Below are 21,101 nucleotides of genomic sequence, written 5' to 3'. Positions count from 1 at the left end.
GGGGTGGTGCCTAGGTTGACAGGACTTGATGCAGATTACACTGTGGTTCATAATTTGGTCATAAACAACTGAGTTGCTTGCTGTTCCTCAAATGTGTCTGATAATTTTGGTGTCAGCCCTTATCAACAAAAGTTCCCGATCTCTCCAGTTAAACATTTCCGTTGCTGTCTTCATGTGAATCACCCTTCTTTTTCTTCTTTTTCATGTTTCCCGCAAACAGCATGATAGAAACGTCACATACGCCCACTCGCTTGTTGTGAATTCTTTGGACAATGAACTGCTCTATTTATACATGTGCTCAATCACAGATTACACAGACTTAGGAGGCTGGCAGGGTAAAGTCTGTTTAATGTCTGATCCAACTGATCTGGACATTTGCATTTTCACAAACAGCTCTGGGTAATGTCTAGATAATTTCAGGCTTTTCATGTGTGAAAAGGGCTTATGTTACATTGACACACAACTTCACCGGTGCCTAGTACATAACATGAAGATTTCAATAGTTAGCTGATCTGTTCTTTAGCCCCATATTTTTCGCGTCAAACTGAGCAATTCCCAGGCTGACTATACTGCTGCTCATATTATGGAGAAATTACAAATGAGGAGCAAGTTCTCACACATTAAAGGACTTCCATGCATGCTCAGCCAAGGCCACTGAGCGCTCTTATCTCTCCCTCATCGATCCCAACCGAGAGCAGCTTTCCCACACAGAGACCCCTCACCCAGCAGCACAAACAAATACACACAGCCTGCCATCTGCATGTGGAGCAGCAGAGCTAAGAAGGGACACACTGAGAACTCATTCACTGAAACATCAGAGCTACTGAAACCTTTACACAGTGGCCCAGTTGTGATATGTCTGATGAGGAAAGGAGAATAATATCAGGGTAGAGGAAGTCAATGGAGGATGTAGAGAGTTGGATGTGACTGAATGATGGAAAACATTAGAATGTGCAGTGTGCCAGGCTGTGTCATCTAGGTTTATAAAGCTAACCACTGGCCCACAAAGACCATGTGTTTCTGTCATCAGGAGGATTGTATGCCCTGAGTGCCGGTCACTTTGGGAGTTTTTGTTGCTTTGAACATGCTCGTGTTTATGCCACAGCCCCCATCAGGACAGAGAGATGAAACAGGTTATAGCGTTGTTAAAGCAGAAGTATAGATCTTATGTGAGCCACACGTGTGTAGAGAAGACCAAACATCCAAATAATTCAAAATCCGGAGTGTGTAACAATGAAACCCCCACCTGTTAAAAGTTTTCACTCAACTGAGTCAAGGTCAAACCTGCTCCTTCCAAATATCACAGGCTGAAAACTGCACTTGGCAGTGTTACAACCACTTTTAACTTCAAGTTATACATTTCACAAATGGGAACTTATTTGTAATTAGTTATGCTTGTAGAAGTGCAAACACCAGGCCTGATATTTTTCATCGTGCACAGTCAATTCAGCCATCCTCTAAACGCTCCTTTGTGCAAGACATGACATGATGGAAAATGAGTTTTGCCAGGGCTGCGCTGAAAAGGAAATCCAGGCATTAGTCACTCAGGCCCCTTCAGTGCTGTCACAGGAGGGACTTTCTGGCTTCGAGTAAACGCAAGGATTCCTAAGGACTTGCCACATTTTCTCTTCTTTGATGTCTCCTTCCTGAGTATCTCATCTGATCACTATACAAACAGTGTCCCGCATTCATTCATTTAGCCTTGATTTCAGCAACCACAGGGGTGGTGGTGCCTAATTTGTGGTTTGATTTAGAGGGGAATTATGACAGATCGAAAAGTTCAGTTCAGTGTTTCTATACAATCTTCTTTATTGATGTGTTTGCAAATGAACTCTCCCCGCCTAATCCAGATCACTCCTACACACTGTCACTGGGATTAATACTACACATGGAAACATTAAAGTTGAGGGTAAGACTCAGGACTCAGGTTTCAGAAGAACTTCAAACAGTCTGGGACTGGAGGCAAGTTTGCGTAAAACCACTAAATGAGCGGGACCCCATGTGAAGGAGAGAAATTCCCTAGTATATGAGGGCGTGGACAACCCATTTCCCTTATTTGGGACCCCCTCACTCCTGTGCCTCAAGCCCCACTGTGATTGCATTGACCCTCTTCCTCCTTGCTCCCCTAAGGCTGCTCTTATTGTTGCAATGTGGGACTTCAGTGCTTCCTCCTCCCTGTTTGTCCTACAGGAGCTAGGAGAGACAAGGGAATTAGAACAAGCTGTCGAAACAGCATTTCCATGGGAGCGCAGGTCAAGGAGACCCCCAAGATGGCCTTTCTCAAATATGTGGGAAATCCACCTCCAAAGCCCAGTGCTAAACAGGAAGAAGTCTATGTCCCATATATTCACAAAGAATAGTACAACATATGCTGAGAGGCAATTCATTGCCTCAAATTTGATGGTGTGATCTAGCATACACTAGCATAACAAATGACTACATTAGCCAGCTCTGACAAAACATCTGTAATTTTGTGTTGAGTGAGTGCAGTCTGTGCTGTTTACTGTATGCTCAACGTGTTATTGTAGTAACATGTCTGAGGGCATGCATGTACATTGGAGAAGGAGAGGGAAAATAAATCAACTGGCATCCACTAGCTTGAATCATAGAACGATTCCCAGTAATTATGTCCCATAAGGGAGTCAATAGTGTAATTAGGGGTTACTATGGACCACATTTAGGATCCCCCAGGGACTTTGTGTCTCAACATGTTTCCCAGAGTGTGAGAAACTCAGCCCATAAGTACACCTAAACACATAGAGTTGCTCCAAAAACAACACCACATCATGACCTTACATGACAAGTTTTATATCAAATGTTAGAGTATCATTTTCAAAATGCTTCAATCTTTGATCCAATTTTTCTCACAGATTTCCAACCTTTCATTTTCACTCCAGATACACAGTTCTTTTCTCTTTCAAGTTTGGCCATGTTAGGGGGAGGCCATTGCACTGTGAGAAGCCTCTGAGACATGGAATCTCATGACACAGCGCAATCATCACTCTTCCCTTTGACTAAAGGAATATGAATGAACCAAGCAACAGGTGATTCCAAGACTTTTTTTCTCCTCAAAGCAGCAGGTGTCTGCCTCAGTCCAAACAACCCAGCAGGAGCCTTTACTTTCCAGTGTGAGAACCACAAAGAAGGTCCAAGTACACATGAGAGCTGCATCGCCTTCTGACATTTCCAACACTCTGAACCTAATAAAAGTTTGGCCATGCTCACAATAATACTGATGGATTTGAAAACACAGTTTGTAAGTCCACAAATGGATAAAAAAACAAAACAAAGAAAAACTAAAACCCAATCCCGACCTTCCATACAAGGCTGTTCTCATTCATGGTTCGTATATATCCCTACAAAAAGTAATGCACTGTAATTCCTTTTTCATTTCTAGTATTGTTTTGTTTCCAGAGCAAGTGACTGTGCCAACAGAAGATCCTGAACTTTTAGGCACAGGGTTCCTACAGTAATGGGCAAGCTTTCCTGTCATGAAAAAAGTCATGGAATTAGTAAAATCCTTGAACTTTTTTTTTCATGGCTCTCTAATGATCAGTACAATTTGTAATGATTGTGGAATATTATGTATATTTATGTTGTCATTGTTTTTCAGACTTTTATCCAGGGATTAGATTATAATCAAGTGCATAAAGAATACACTGATCACTGTTAGAGATCAGAGTTGGTTGCTGTTTCATTTTTATACAATACATTCTTATTAGTTAAAGTATACATTACAGTTCTGTGAGTGTTTAGATGGTTACATCTCTGTCAACTGATTGATTGATAAAAATGTATGAAGAAATGTTGATTGAAAACGGAGTGAAAATTAAAAAAAATGGGAGATGTGCATTCAAATTATACACATTAGTGTGAATCAGGACTTAGTGGTTGATGGTGCCCAAAGGGTATAGGTGCATTTCTCTTATTGCGACCATCAATTGACTGACTTCTGTTTTAACAGCTGGGGACTGCAGTGAATAGAACCTATCCTGTAATCTAGCATCCATCCTACTTGTCACAGGTGTTCTGTTGAGAGTCAGTGCCACAACCTTGGAAAGTGTGATAGGGAGCATCAGTGCTCCTCATTCGCCCCGCCCCCACCTCCTTACTCAGCTTTGATGGTTAAGGCTTTGCAGGACCTGACAGCTGCTCTTAAATTAGAGAGTAGGAGAGAACACAACAGGACCCAGGAATGTCTGGATTGCCTTTCTCTTCCGCAGATTCCTGGGAAGATGGTTGCAGCTAAGTCAAAGTTTTGTCAGGATGCAGGATAATCCAGTACATCGTATCTATGCATAATGCATTCCTGGCCTTATATTCTAAACATTCTTGTGGAAAAAGCAGCTGGCTTAGAAGCATCAGGGGGTGGGGGCATATATGCAGGCAGTGGATATTGGAAGATTAATATAACTGAACAGCAGGGACAGAGGAATTGAACATGTCTGTTATTTGTGGCAAGCTGATGGTGTCTGCCCTGGGCCCAGTAGTCAGGCCATCCTGAGGTGAAGCCTCTTCTCGTATGCATTATCACACCTCCTTCATTAGTTGCTGGGGAGACAGTGACCTGGTCATAGGGGTCAGAGTGGCCAGAGGCATGGTTGTAAAATTGCCCGGACAATAATGTAGGCTGCAATAATGGTGTAGTGGCCATTCAGGAGAGATTAGCACTACACAGCCTGGGATCCACCCAGGAACGCAACCTTTACCTAAAGTCACAGGACACCAGGCAAAACACAGGACAAGACAGGCAGTGAGGGAGGAGCATCACAGAGTTTCCGGACAACAAAATCTGTGCAGTTCTGAGGGGCTCCAATGAGGTGGAAGAAGAAGCACAGATAGTAAGGCCATGATAAAGGAAATGGAGGAACAAGAGACTGATAGAGTGGGGGCGAGAGGATGGGCAGTATAGAAAAGATGAAGGAAGAGAGATTAAAGGAGTGGGCTGAGTCATGATGAAGTGAAGCTTAGAGGATACCAGATAGTGAGAAGGAGGTTGGATCCAGCCGTCATGCTGATTTTCTCCTCCTTCTGCCATGGACCAGCATGTTGTTTTTCTTCAATATGTTTTAATAAAAGTGGAATTACGACAAGCCCTCCTCTCTCCTCTGCCCCTGGGTGGTGTGATGTGGAATGTCTGCTGCTGTGAGCCACCCCTTCCACCAACTCTGCACCACAAGAAAGCCTTTCTGGAAAGGGCTACTACTTGTTTCAAATGTAAAATTTGACCCATGTGACCCATATCTGAAGAGCAAAATAATAACAGTAACTCTGGACTTAAAATTCCGGTGGTACGTGTTTCATCTCAATATGTGCAAAACAAACAAAGCAATGAAAAGACAATTATCCACACATTACAGTGTTTCCCGATCGCTAAGACACTCTTAACGAAACTGGGAAATTGCAAATGTGTTAAAAAATGTCACTGGTTCCACAACAGTTAACACAGACTTCATATAAAGACCCCAGACTCTGTTGGAATCATGGTTCGATACAAAGAAAACATCAGGAGTATTTCAACTCTTTATATTACTTTTTTTTTTTTTTTTACCAATAAGTTTCCTTTTGTTGATTTTATGTTTGTTTTATTTGAATTTACTTTATTCAGCATATTTTCAGTTTGAAAAGGATGGAAACAAGACTAGGTCAAAACCTAGAATATGGGTGTTGCGGTCCAGCCAAAAGGATAGACATAGAAAAATCTGATGCAGTACAATAAAAAAATGTTTCTGGTTAATTTCCGAAAGTAAGGTTAATCTTTTTATAACTACTTTGGTGAAGAAAACCTGTACCATAACGAATGTTTGAACTTGTCTTGTTTAGGTGCTTACCGTAGGTCTTACATGTCAACAATAGTTCATGGGCATGGGAAGACCTGCACTCAAGAATAAAATGAACAAAGAAAACTTTCTTAGAAAATTTCTTGTTTTGTTTCTTACAGTATTTCAACAGGGCATCACAAAAAGTGCAGCAGGGTTTATCTCTAGTAAAATCATCTTTGGAGAAAAGGATACAGTTCATGCTGTGATACGCTTGCTTGCCTTTTTTGGCACATACTATAACTATGTAAAGTATCAACAAAGGGCACGCATATAGCACAAATTAAGGCTGAAGTGGTTCATATTGATAGTGATATTTTGTTATCCATAGTGAAATGATTGATTGAAAGAATCTAAACATTTGAGCTATAAGTTGTGTTTTGTTGTATGTTTTTAAAGTTTTAGTGTTAGAACAAAAAAGTATGTTTTGGCCAGTGACTTTTAGTCCAGGCCTGAGTGTGAACTGTTTTGGAAATATTACTTTTGAAAGAGCAAATGTCTTCAAACTAATGAGAAAAACTGTAATCCAATCGTCTTTCTCAATGAGAGGCTTACAAGGCCGTGTCACAACAGATAATCTATCAGGGAAGTTTCTGCCTGAGTGAACAAGGATGGTGTGTTTGGAATAAACTACAATCAGAGAGCTCAACAATTCTTTAAGAGTTTCCTTTTTTAAAGCAGGATAGTCAGCCCTCAGGCACAGAGCACTTAAGCCATATCGACCCCAAACACTTCACTGTAGACCCACCCTATCTTATTCCATTACTGCAGTCCTTATCACTCAAGTGTGTCTTTGGGCTAGCTATAGCCTGAGGAAGGAATGTAGCATGCACCTTTCAATCCGTGTCCAGTAATCATCCCGTTTTTCAAATAAACTTTTTTCTACTTTTTTTTTTTTTACTTGATCCTAAATGACCATGGCACACCATCAGCCACTTTTTAATGAATTACAACAGCTGCTGTGGCATGTCTTTGTACGATAACATCTTTGACCGGACCAAGCTCTGCTGCTGCTTTCCACAACCCATCCAGTGTGATGAAGAGGAAGATGGTGGGGGTAATAACCACACATGTAATCTCACACCGCTTCAGTGGGCTGGGACAAAAGGGCCGGGGCTTCCATGACGGATTCCGCGATCAGAGACTGCTTGGCCGACAAAGAAAGCAGGCCTGTTGATCTTGGCAAGGAGTCAGTCTCACATTGGACAGCGTTGGACAGATCCATGCCAGACACTCACAAATAGCCGCTGTCCATCTTCAAAGCCATAATATCACAGAAGCATGCATCAATCTGGCAAAAACACACCAAATATATCCATCGCTTGGTTTGGGAGGAATGAAACTGCTGTCTAAGAAATCTCTGATGTAGAGTACTAGGAGATTTAGGTTTGTGTAGATGGAGCCAGGGCTAGTGTTGGGGGGTTGGGGGGGATTAATTAGGCAGGTACAAGATAATTATCCCATTCTTGGTTTCTTTAGTAGTAATTACACCTTAGTGATGCACTATCATTGTTGCTGTTGTTTTGATTGCGCACCATTCAGGTTTAGTGTTTTCTCCCTGTTCTTTTCTTAAGGAAGATCCTGGCTCATGAGGGCTCTGTTGGGACACGCTGAGGCACAGGTGAGGCTGTGATTGCAGACTCTCACCTCAGTGTGTAAGTGTGGGAACCACTCAGCCGCCAGTAGTGCATGAGTAACGAAGACCCTGAGGGAGTGTGGCGTAATCTCCTCCTAATGCTCGAGTCCATTCTGTTTCTCTCACTCGGCGGAACACACACATTCACTCAGAAGAAGCATTTATCTCAATCAGCATGCATTTGTAAACAGCAATCTTCAAATGAAAGCTCATTGTGAAATCACATAGACACAGAACTATTTGTATTGTAAATACAGCCACAGCCAGGTAAATAATACCTTGCATTGGTTCCATTGTTGGACCAAAATGAGGAGTATGTGACACAAATTTGGACGTCGGTGTGGTTTCAGGCAGCATCATTATCTACAGCATGAGATTACATCTGGTAATGCCATGCATTTATGAAAATACATTTGACAAAGTTTAACATTTTTCAGAAGCAGTTCACTATACCAATACTGCGAACACACGTGGTTTTGGTAATATCATCTCCTCTAAAACATGCCAATCAGCTAGGATAGGCACCAGCACCCTGCAACCCAGCAAAGGATAAGCTGGCATCGATAGGAATGAATAGATCAAACCATTTCATGACAGTGATAAACATATAATATGTAATTAACCATACAAACAATGGACTAATAATCTTAGTCATGACACCCTTGATTTCTCCCTTAAGTCCTTCTGGATAGAGCAAGGATTTTTATATTCTCAGACGGAACAAAATATACTATGACAAAATATTGTAATTTATATAAATCAATAGGTCTTTAAGCTTTCAGCCTATCAGATTTCACTTTCTTCTTCAGCTCTGGGAAGAGCTCTGAAATATGGCATCAAAACAACTAAAACTCAGCCACCCACTGAGAGAATACATAATTGCTATTCAAGTGCCTATGAAAAAATGGATCATGTTTCCCTAAATTAATACCATCTAATACATAACATCTTTTCACCCATTCATCAGAGTATACTGTGCTTAAGGGATTGATTCTGATGTGTAACGTGACCATCTCTGTGAAGGAATGTGAGGGATGACACTAAATTGCTGTTCTAATACAGATTTTATAGAGCTGAGTTGGCGGGGCGGTTGGGGGCAGGCTGGCAGCTGTTGTTGGTGTGCAGGGGCCCTCAGGTCTCGGGCCTACCCCTAATGGCCAGACCAGCTGTCGGAGTTCTGTCTGTAGGGGCGCGGGGCTTCAGGAGGCGGGGAGGGCATGAGAACTTCCACCCCCCTGTCCTGGGGGGCGGGTCCCCGCCTTGTCTGCCCTCCTCTGAAAGGGGGTGATTGATGGCGCAGGGTTGACACCATGCTTCCCCAACAATTGACTCAGGAGGGACAGAGGATGAACAGAAAACTCGGGACCCCTCCATGTCTTTCTCCTCTGGTTTTCAGAGGCAAATGTGGGATCAGTCGCAGTTATAATTCAGACATTTTTCTCAATATGTCTCTTATTTGACATTTTTAGCTAAGCATATACCACTCCAACCACTTTTTCAACCACTTTTTCTGTCACTGCACCAATTCTGCAGACAAACTCCACTTATTTTCTGCCTTATTTGTCAGATTACATGGATTTGAACATGGTTTTATGAAATGGCTTAAATGACCCTCTGCCTTTCGTTAAGATAAGCCCTCGTGTTGTAGTGCCCTCTTCCTTACACCAGTTCAATTAACCCTGACAACAGAGAGATCCATGGAGCTTCTTGGGTGGACAGCGCTTTGGCCTCAAGCGTGTGTGTCAGGTCATATCTGGGTATCAGCCCAAAGTCTCGGCACTGGGGCCTGCTAACACAGACCTGACCTTTTGCACTAAACTGCAGGATCCTCTCTGGATCCCTTTCAGCAAGTTGCCAGCACCTCCATCCTCTTTCGAGATTTACAGCCCCACGGAGGGAGAGAGGAGGTGGAAAGGGAGGGGGGCACTCTCCGGCAGCTGTTCACAGTGGTCTTAAGTAGCTATTTCACACGGAAACAGAGTCATAGCTTTCTGAATTCCTCCAACTGGCCAGTCTCCAGCTTGGTCTGAAACACATTCCCGTAAAGAGATGCCTTTGCACTCTCTGCCCTCCATTCTCATCTTCTCTGGGGATGCAAATTCGTCCAGACCTTCCATCGAGTCTCTGTCCACTGCCCACCCCAGAACCAAAAAGGAATAGGAAAAAATCATCTTGAAGTGACACAGGCGCCTGATCATGGAGAGAAGGACATCAAATTACATAAAATCTTTTTGTTTAGTCTCACTGTCTTCTGACAACAATTTAGCAAGAAAGATGGGCAATGAGACGCAGTTCAGAAAAACAAAACATTCCCATAAGTAGAAAAATCTATTTCCTTCCTTCTCTCTGTCCCTGTCCTCTGCAGAGTCATGTGTACACATACAGGATTTAATGGCCGTTTAGAGAGCTTGTGTGAAAGTCAAACACTTTTTCCCACAATCCAAAGAAAGATCCATCATTCACGTGTGTTTACTTTAGGCAAAAAGCCCCAGTCTCTCACTGTGTGTGTGTCACAGAGAGTGGGTGGAAGAAAAAGAAGAAAAGAATCACGGTGAAAGAGGATACAGAAAGTATGAATGCACACAACTCCAACAGAAACCTCTGCTGCTTTTTGCATGTACATGATGACAGATTAATCAATCACGGAGTAGGCGAGTACAATGTTTTTATTAAAATGGTTTATTCAAAACCTTTTGACTTGACAACAAAAGCAAAATATATGAATGTAATTACATAAACACACACTTTTCAAAATAACATAACAATACATTCTTCATGACATTCACTTTATATTTAAAATCTAGAAGATTAAAAAAGTATATTAGCAAAGACAGTACAGGAATGTCTTTTGTTTCTTTGATGTGTGTGTTTTTAAAACAAAAAAAACATTGACAAGAGTGTGTAAAGGGGGCTGGACAACTAACAGTGTAGGATCCTGGGAAAAGCAGAGGTGTTTCTTTCCTAATGGAGGATCACATAAGAGAGCCGAAACAAATAGAAGTTATCTTATCACTGTGGGATACAACTGTGTGTGTGAGTGTGCATGTGTTCATTGGGGCTGCTTCTGCCTTTGTCACACACAGAGACAACATCAGAAGTGTGCCTACTATCTCTTGAAACCTCAGAAGCCCTCTACACTTTACCCACAAACCCTGAATGATAAAGAGATCATACAATTATGAAGCAGCAATAAAAGGAGACACTCCAGATCATCATCTTGAACGCTGGGCTGCAATTGGCCCTGACATCTGTCTGTAGGGGGTCTCAGCTGCTGATTGGCCATGACCGGTTTTGTAGAGGGGCTTCTAATCCTCTCCACACTCTCTGTGGGTGCTCTTAGGGCTTTTCCCACATAAATCAGTCTGGCCTGGGTGGTAAAGTCATCACGTCCACAGTGTCCACAAACACTGCCTGTTAGCACCCCTATCACATGGAGCGTGCTAGCTCTGAAAGGCCACCAAGCAAGAAAGAAGAGCGCTGGCTGACCACACTATATATGTCGGCTCTAACTGGTAACTCCACTTGACACTTTACTGTTGAAAGCGATCACTGTAAGAAAACAACATATGTAACCGCCATGGGAATTTTTAGAGGCCCCATATTGTGCTCATTTTCAAGTTTACACTTGAATTTTGGGTTTCTACTAGAATATGTTTACATGAATTAATGTTCAAAAAACATATTATTTTTTCATATTGCCTGTCTAAATATACCTCCCTCCGTCTGAAACGCTCTGTTTTAGTGGCTGTCTTTTTAATACCCCCTCAATAAATGCCCAGTCTGCTCTGATTGGTAAGTGTTTCCATTTCTTCTGCATCTGGACTTTCGACATCTCTGCACAGTCAGTTCAGCCGGGGAATGACACTAACAGCACTGTTGTGGCACTTTCTACCAATAGATAGTATAGCTGTGACATCACAACCTTACGGAAGTCCTTTTACGGCTTGTTTAAAGGCACTGTTTCTGAATATGAGCTGTTTGCTTTCCCCTGTGGATTTAACATTTTCCTACTTTCACAGTGTTTATGTTGCATGAGAGGAAATGAGATGAGACTTTCACGCCTTACAATATGGGTCCTTTAAAATGTCCAACTCCACAGCTACCACAAGCTTTATCTTTGAGTATGGAAACTCAAATAATTTTTAGAGAAATATTATGCCAAGTTTGGCTCACTGACGTGTGCCGTGTACAGATACACTCCCCTGCTGTGTGAGTGCAAAGTAAATCTGGATTAAGAAGGACAGTGATAGCATGAGTACACCATTTTGTCTCTCACCCATGGGTGGTCTTCACTTAACAGGCTCTGGTCAGCTTTCCCTCTTTACATGGCAAACGTACAGTATCATTCACATGCAGTTCTGGATAAAAGCCTTTTTGTTAGCAATGTGCGTGACAATAGTGCTTGTTATCCCAAGGTATCAAATGCACAATGGTAAGAATTACAGAGAACTTTGTACAGCTGGGCATACAAAAGCAGAAAGGTAGGTTCTACCTACAAAAATGTGTACACTAAGGTGTACTGATTAAATGCGGTCCTACTATTTCTTCACATTTACACCTACTATTAACTATTAGCAATGCTAACAACTGTTCAAAGAGGAGTACAGCTCTCTCTCCAACAGAGAACAGCGTCATAAATCCTGTCCTGTCCCATCTATGTTTGTGTGTTAGGAGATCCCCCTGAGTCCTGTGCGAGAACTTTGTCGCCAGGGCTTCCACTCTCACACTTTGTCTCCAAAACAAACAAAACACTCACTAATTTCTTCTGTGTGTGTGTGTGTGTGTGTGTGTGTGTGTGTGTGTGTGTGTGTGTGTGTGTGTGTGTGTGCGTGTGTGCGTGTGTGTGCGTGTGTGTGTGTGTGTGTGTGTGTGTGTGTGTGTGTGTGTGTGTGTGTGTGTGTGTGTGTGTGTGTGTAGAAAGAAAGAGAGAGAGAGAAAGAGAAAGAGAGGGTGAGAGACAGAAGAGATAAGAAGACAAAGATGTAACATGATTAGGAATTCATTAAAATTACAATTTACAGACCATAGTAAGAAAAGAAACCAGAGGCTTGCCCTAATGCAGTTCACACAAGACTTAGTTCACTGTTCTCTTTCATTTCTGAAACAATCAAGGAAAGGTCGTATTTCCAGAGGGAAGGGCTGGAGCAGCCACTTCCAATAATGAGATCAGAGAGAAAGAAGACAAACTGGAATTTTCTCATTGGCTCTTTATTTTCTGGAGTCAAGCAGCGCAGATTGTAATCCTCTCAAACAAAGCACTTCATCTTGTGAGTGAAGAAAATTGGAAGTCTCGTGGACACGTTAGCAGCACTGTTTCCAAGTCTGGTCAAACACATGGGACAATGTAGTATTAATGAAATACCAGACATTAAAGGAATAAAAATTGCAGAACAACACTAAATATTCAGTCGAAATATATATTTTAAATGCTTCTATTTAATTGGATGTGATGTCACAACTATATATAAATAGAAAGTGCTGCCACAATGCCGTTAAGCCAAGTTCAGATCAAAGATTCGCAATGAGACGAAACCGTTTTAGAACGTTGCAGGTAAAAGTTGCAGCGGTGTGAACTGACCAGTCTCGTCTGGACTCAAACCGGCTTATGCTGTCGCCTGCCAGCTTGTCAAATCTCCAGAAGCTGGTTTTAGAACGTAAAACGAGTCATCTGTTTCAACAGCCAATTAAGTCTTAGCAAAGTGCTGGTCAAGTCACTTACAAACTGTCAGCTGATTGAAATGGTAGTTATGGATCGAGGCGTAACGTGCGTGCAAGAGAAAGAGAGAGAGAGAGAGAGAGAGAGAGAGAGAGAGAGAGAGAGAGAGAGAGAGAGAGAGAGAGAGAGAGAGAAGGGACGGAGAGAGAGGGGGTCAAGTGGGCAATACAATGTTATTTTCGGTGTTTCATCACTACTAGAAATGCCGATGTGGCATATATCTCACTATCTCTGTCATTTATATTTTATAATGCTACAAATTATATCCAGTTCCAAAAAAAGCCTGAAAAGTCAGGTTTCAGAACGTTGCAGACCTGCCCATGTAAGTAGTTTCCAGTTTCAACTTGTCTTGCCGTGAATCTTTGGTCTGAACTGGGCTTTACTCTCACTCACTGGGTGCACAGTGCAGATGCAGAAGACCCAGAAAAGCTGACCAATCAGAGCAGACTGGGCTTTTTCAGGAGGGGCCCTGAAATGGTTACTATATTCATATAAACAATGAGAATAATTCTGTTTTTGTTTTTTGTTTATTTTAACTTTAAAGCATGTGAACATGTTCTTGTAGAAACCCAAAATACAAGCATGAATCTAAAAATTTGCATACGTCTCCTTTAAGTTACTCTTTAAAGAATAGGAACATACACAGATCTACAATCCTGATCACATTAAGATATTTAATACATTCTTCTCTGAGCAGTTTTGTTTCAACAATGTGTTGAATGATAACTTGTGCTATTTTTGTTGTGAAAACATTGTCAGACATGAAGAAGCCAGCGGTTGTTTTTCATAATACGATCAGGGCCTTCAGTTTTTCAGAGAAAAGAGACACATGAAGCATTTGTAGACTGTGAGTGCAGGGATAGAAACATACTGTAAATACAACTGTGTGTCCCTGAGCACACTGAGAAATCTCTCCCTGGGACCATCTCCAACTGGAAGCTAGTCAAAGCACTGCCAACACCTGCCAGGGTGGGCTACAAATGCATCTACCACAACCCTAGGGGGTGAAAGAGATAATTCACAGTCAGATGAAAACTCAAAAACACAGTTTATTACACCTAATTGTAATATACATGAACCCATATTACACCTTCCTCCTTGTCTCTGCCTGGTTTTCACTTGCATGTGGAGACACTCAGAAAACATGTGAACATATATTTTTGGATACAAGCCACCGTTAAGATGAAAGAGGATTTGCCATCAGTCATTGTGTACAAAAAGCTGAATTCAGCTATTGAAGACTTTGCACTGCCCAACTTTCATCACATGGTGGGTGCCAAATGAAGCCTAGGAAAGTTCTTTTCACTGACCCCTATAGATGACGTCACATGCACTAACGAACTTCAGTCCAAACCAGCCTGCTACATTCATAGCACTACCCATGTCTGTAATTTATTCAAGGCCAGGACCAGGAATAGAGTGATGGAGAGGGGGAGATGGTGGTGTAGGGGCAGCGTGTTTGAATATTAGTGTGCTGCCCTCCCCTGCAGAGAGAAACTGTGTCATAATGCCGGACTCCTTTTATGATTCAAATCAAGGCTATTGTTTCTGTAAGCGACCGGCTCCGCTCTGTGCTGCAGAACAACCGAGGCACTATACGCCGGCTGCAGAAAAATGAGTCCACTGCCATAGGCTGAGACAGCAGGACTGCAACTTAGTTCATGGGCCGTGGGGATAACAGGAATGTCTGCACTCTCTGCTATCATATAAACACAATCCACTATCCACTATAATCCGCTTATCTACAATTCATCAAATGTAAACACACAAACAAACAAGCAAGTCTGCATAGCACTGGACACATTCTACTCTAGACATAGACATAATCTACAAGTCTAATTGGCTTGTTTTTTTTTGTTTTTTTTTAATTACCTTTGTGTTAGTGCATTTGCAGCATTACAAAGTGTAGCAGCCTACATTTTAATATTTAACGCTCACTTACAGCTGCATTAGTTATGTCGCCAAAATTCAAAATTAGTGACTTCATAGAATATAACCTATTCTTCCAACACCCAGAGTCCTTGTGTTAATATAAAAACAGGAATTTTGTGGTTCAAGGTTTGCAGAAAATAATAAGATACATGAGTGGTTTTCAGGGTTTTTCTGGGATGTTTTTGACAATTATTGAACTTTTTGGCGTTCCTAAAGATTGGTGTCAGTTGCAGTTGTGCTAGGTTTGCTTTAATATCTTTTAGTTGTGTTTTTTTTCACAATCGGGAAATTTGTAGCTCGGCGTGGCTCTAAAGTAACCCACAGAAAACAACTGTTGATTTAGCGCAGATTCTGGAACAAGAGACAGAGAAAGATGGCCTATACTTTTTTCTGTGATATCTGATGTTTGTGTGTGATGGGGGCAGTGGTGTCTGTGCGTAAAAGTGAAAATGATGTGAAGCTCTGCGCACGGACTATCTCGCGCGCGCGCGTGTGTCTGTGTGTCTGTGTGTGTGAGAGAGAGAGAGAGCGAGAGAGAGAGAGAGAGGGGGAGAGAGAGAGAGAGAGAGAGAGAGAGAGAGGGGGAGAGAGAGAGAGAGGGGGGGAGAGAGAGAGAGAGAGAGAGAGAGAGAGAGAGAGAGAGAGAGAGAGAGAGAGAGAGAGAGAGAGAGAGAGAGAGAGAGAGAGAGAGGCGGAGTAATACCAGACGCTGGGACAGATCGGGAAGCAAAAGTTTTTTCAAAAGTTTCAGGAGGTTAACCGAGAATCACAGCAGCCGTGGCCGAGCTGCGAAGGATAATACGGGATTGGGACCTAACGCAACGCTTTCCGGCTGACTTTATGAGCAAATCCTCATCGACCTTGGAGCCTTTATTTTTATGTGAACTTTATAAAGGATGTATTTCTACTAAAAGCCCAATTTGAAACGCTGGAAACTTTTCCACCGAAATGGAAGGGAATATTCCATGGATTATTTTGCCACTTTTATTGTTTATGCATACTTGCGAAGGTAAGCTAATTCATTAATGAACCATTAGCCATGCACTGACATGTCTGGGCATCTCACGGTTCCAAATAAAGTTGGATTACAATTGATTATTTAACCTACCAATGAGAATTGACACGTTTATATGCTTAATTGATTCAGCACCTTTTATTTGTATTTAATGTAGTAGTTTATTAGTAGTTTGAGTTACAGATAATCTGCAAAGATGTCCTAAATCATTTAGCCTAATTGAATCGCATCAGGTGGTAACAGCTACCGAAGCCACTCTATTGTCTTCAGGACTACATCTCACACTTTTGCATGGAACAAATGTATCTTGTATTTTTTTTTTAAAAACAATTAACCCTTCGATGGTTAATTTTCTTCTGTTGGAAAAGTCTGATGTGCCTGTATCATAGGAGCACCGCTGCTCCACCGGGTTAACGAAACCCTGTGATTCCTGAAACATCAGCAGCACTTTAAAGTCTTGGCTGAGGGCTTGCGCAATGATGTTAAACATGATACTTCCAGAAAAAAATGTATTAATTGTATACGGGGGTGCAGATTTGTTAAAGCTAAAACAAGGGCTTGATGAGCCGAAATCCCCCTCCTTTTACTGAACAAAGACTTTTTTAACAACTGATTGTTTTCCCTCGAAGCGTTGAGCAATGACTGTCACATGTGATAAATGAACGTCTCTGGTAGACACACTTGTTTGCAAGCAGAAACGATCTCATTATAGCTCCATAAAGCAAACAAAAGTGTATCTGCTTTTGATAAAGTAAACAACAAACATGCGGGTGTGTCTGCAAGTTGCCACAAGTGGCAAAGGCCTGCTATCTAGGAAGACATGCTTGAAATCTGCATCAGTAAGTTTAAGATAGTAACATTCATTTGAGCAACTCCTTCAGAGAGTGTATAGATATCTCCTGTACGTTTAACTATTCCAATGGTACATTATTTATATCTTTTCTGATATGTATTGCTTGCAGGCTCACATTAAGGTTTAGGTGATTTGTCAGCTGTGTGGTTCTCTAACAAGTTTCTCCAATTTCCACAGGGTTCCGTTGCGTGGATAAATACAGACCTTGTGAAAATGGAGGGACATGCATAGATTCACCCTCTCGATGCATGTAAGTGAAACATGTGTAAAGAACTGAATTTTCTTCTGCCAAAGTACTTCATAAACTCGGCTTTTGAAAGACATTCAAACCATAAGTGTAGGCCTTGTGTGTGAACTGACAGGCTGTTATTTGTCAGCTGATTCTTCAAAGGTTTCTGGGAAAAGATTTATTTCCAGTTTCATAAACAATGAAGTGATACAGCTCCCTTTATATCCTGTTGGCTGTAAATTTACAACAGTCACACAAAAGTGGTGAAAGATAAGACATTGATTTGGCCTGAACAGGTGAGCAACATCAGGCCTCAACGTGTTTGGCTGCCACACTCATTTTTTGCACCTGTTAAAGAACTTTGTCAGACGTACCATCACAGCATTATGCTGCACATATCGAGTTCCCCTCCCTTTGTCGATTTTATTGTGTGATATGTGAGTTCATATCAAGGTTTTAAAACATTTTCTTTGTGAAGTGCCTGATTCTGGCATTTTCAAGCTCTCACGTCTCTCAACAGTGATAAGGCTTTTGTTTTCCAAATTGGTGAGGGGGTTGTGTGGGAACCTATCACAATAGTCAAGTTAAATAGCCTACAGTGCTTGGCTTGCCTGGGGTCATTTGTCCTTTTTTAAGAACCCCTTAGCTTAGGAAGCATGCCTGAGTGTTTCAGATGGAGGAGATACAGTCATTGATAGAACAAACCCCCCCTTGGTTGCCAGCTGCTTCCCTCCAAAACAGTGAATTTATTATTTTATTGGAGTGGACTAGTAGTTTACAATAATGCAGGGGTCAAAGTTGAGCCAATACCAGGAATGCACTTTTCACAAGCAAACAATAAGACAAATGTTTTCTTTCATATTAAACATAAAGGTAGCTACACGCTTCTATAAAGTGACCATTCTGCCCATAGCCGCCATTACACACTAGACAATGTGTAACCCGACGGCATGTGGAACAAGTAACTACCACCTACATTTTTTTAATCATTAGCTGGAGCCAAGATGGGTGAGTGTCATTGAGTGAGTCAATATCAAATTTTACTCAGCCAGATTTTTTTATTTCAAAATATCCAACGTCATTTTTACAAGTCAATCGTTCATTTTCAACACCTCGCCAAAATAGTACTAGCAGTGAAAATTAACACACACATTAATCTAACCACCGGGAGTGTGTTTTCTTTTGGACAACACCATTCATTAGGCCTTTGTGCTCCTTTGGTCCTTTGTGCTGTGTACATGTATGTGTACACATGTTAGGGGTGTAGGAGTTGGACATGTGTAATCACTATGCTGGTTCAGTGCCAAGAAAAAGAAACCCTTAAAGTGCAAAGGGAAATGATTTCTAATGGAGGAGGGACATCAAATGCCATACCACACAGTGTAGAAAGAGTCCCATAGCAGAGCAGAGCAGTGGAGCGGAGCGTGGACACATGAGAGTGGTCAGACCAGTCCTAGACAGAGGTGAGCGGTGGAGCCACCCCACCCCTTCCCCTGGGATCCTACAGAAACAGGAGATCCGAAACAGCAGAAAAGATCCTTTCTTCTACCAGATACCTGCCTGTAACCTGGCACCATCAGAACAGAGCGTAGAGAGGGAGAGAAGAAAGGCCACAGCAAAGCGAAGCCAACACAGAGTAGAAAGACAGAAACACAATGCAGATACATGTTTTGGCATTTGAAAGGAATTTGGAGAACCACTAGAAAACAACCTTGCTTGAAATCACCACTGTTCCACAGAACCACAGATGTTGATGTGTGTAGAGAATGTTCATCTGTTCTTGCTTGTTTTCCAGCCACTTGATTATTTAATTTTTCTTACGGCAAGTAGCTTCTCAAGTGACAGTACTCAGTTTATGGCAGCTACCATTGTTGCTGTCCCAGATACCAGTGTATCCTCTGTCTTGGACAAAAACATACATGCAACAAATGTTCTTGTTACTTCTGGTATGTGTCTCTGAGGGTGCTGGCTTCCACCTCAGTACACTTCTACTCAACTCAACCTTCTGTTTTTAGCTTTCCATTAGCAAAAGTTGTGGATAATGTCTTTTGGTGCCAAGTCGGTCGAGGGAACACGCCAGCTGAGCCGATACTAGAAGGTGGATTTAAAAGCCCTGCAGACCACTGATTGACACATGGGACATCATGCACACACCCGCCATTTTAAAACAGCCAGCTATCAGCAATAGCGGCCGCAATTTCTTATGTCCTCACCCCAAAAAATGGCAGCTCGCGAAAATATATGTTACCAAAAGGGTCAAGCCAAACTAAACCATGCAGTGGAAATGAGGTACCCATTTCAACCTTTTTATTTACCCAATAACTAAAAATCTTTTAGTCTGAATGAGTAACCAAACCTGGCTTTAGACCCTGCAGCCAACCTATGTACTAACTACCATTAGAGATCGGCTGCAACTTCTTGTCAGCCATAAATTCATTTCTTGATGATTGCAAAGATGGTTGGATATGATGTAGAATGAGTGGTTGCATATAGTATTCCGAAAGTGATCACATTTATTAAAGTTACACAAAATCATTGGCCAATTTGAAACTCCAGTGTCCAAACACTGCAGTGATTAAGTGCAAATGTAGTTGTAAGCCAGGGTCTTGTGTGAATAGGGAAATCCAATATTTACTTTTGACCAGCAGTCTGATAGAAGTCAACTTCTATTGAGCTTAGATTCCATGTCATTAGGGTGCGTGTGAGAAATGGTATGATTAAGGCAGGTAGAATGAGTATGATGGAGATGATTCCCACTGAAATGGAAGCACTTCATGACAAACATGCCTCTGTGTCTGAGATTGCAATCATGTTTGGGCTGACATGTGCACTGGTGGGAGTGTGGCTTTTACCAAACCCCAAAGTAAAAGTTGCATAGAACGAAACACTAAGCTCTTCCACTATAAACCTAATTGTTAAAATAAACGAGAAAATGTTAATGTATTGTGTGGCATAATATAAGTACTGTTGGGTGTTGGTCCAACCCCAAAGCTAATGCATGCCCTTCCCTCACACAGTTGGCTGTGTTTGAGGGCTGCAGATAACCCCAAAATATAAGTGAGATTTTGCAGCTCTGCATGTCTGTTCCAGAGAAAAAGTTGCCTAGGGTTAGAAACACCAAAAACACTTTAAATAGCATTAGTCAACATGGCTTTAATTCAAAATGCATCCTATCTTGTAGTGTCAGGTTTAATCTACATTTTCTGACACTCTATGAAGTATTCTTTCTATCATCTTACTGTGGCCAGGAGTTTTGAACTTGACAGTGAAGAGTTGATGGTGTCACAGAGAGTACATCCTACAAGGTGAGCAGTCAGGAAGTCCAGTTGAAGAGCCTTAGGCCCCTCAGCTCCGCCCTGTGAGCAGAATGTGCTGCCTTGAGAGGGCCACAGTGGCGTGGCCGGAGGAGAGATAATTAGGCAGATTGAGAGGGTGTCATTCAGGGGATCCAGCTGGAGGGATCGGACTGGGGGTAGGGAATGGGTAGAGGGAGGGAGGGAGTGGGGGGAGGGGGTGGACTGCGTTGAGGACAGCTGGTGGATGTTGTGATGGTAATCCAGTGAAGTCAGATCTTGACAAAGGGGAAGCATAGGGCCAGGTGCTGCCATTGAGCAGTCAGCCGCCCCCATACTGCGAGAGACAAGCTCGTGGAGGAATGAAGCCGGTCGCTCACAGTCCCTCTAGCACATGTTGCTTCTCTCACAGTGCAGCGGGGACTAGCTCCGCTCTGCGTGTCGTCCCAGCTCCGGCGGCGCATCCTCTGCCTCTGTCTCTCAACACAGTAGCAGATCACAGATTACGACCAACTCTTTCCTCTCAGATCCTCCGAGCTGAATGGAAATAAATGTGGGGCTTCTCCGCTGCGTGAGGCCCACAGATGGATACAGTGGTCTTCTTTATG

The 21,101-nt window shown here is 42.2% G+C and overlaps 1 protein-coding gene across 1 annotated transcript in view; it reads left to right on the top strand.

The window, feature by feature from the left end:
• The first annotated feature begins 15,859 nt into the window (after positions 1-15,859).
• The window catches only part of notch3 (notch receptor 3), a 28,880-nt gene continuing 23,638 nt past the window's right edge, over positions 15,860-21,101 (top strand). Inside the window, exons 1-2 of the mRNA XM_083930977.1 lie at positions 15,860-16,112; positions 17,149-17,221. Of these exons, the coding sequence (XP_083787103.1) occupies positions 16,052-16,112; positions 17,149-17,221 (134 nt within the window). The 5' untranslated portion in view covers positions 15,860-16,051. The remainder of the gene's footprint in view (positions 16,113-17,148; positions 17,222-21,101) is intronic.

The sequence above is a fragment of the Echiichthys vipera genome (assembly GCF_963691815.1).
Source record: "Echiichthys vipera genome assembly, chromosome: 17".
Taxonomy (NCBI): Eukaryota; Metazoa; Chordata; class Actinopteri; order Perciformes; family Trachinidae; genus Echiichthys; species Echiichthys vipera.
The sequence above is the reverse complement of the archived record's forward strand: the minus strand, read 5'-3'. Positions and strand labels throughout refer to the sequence as shown.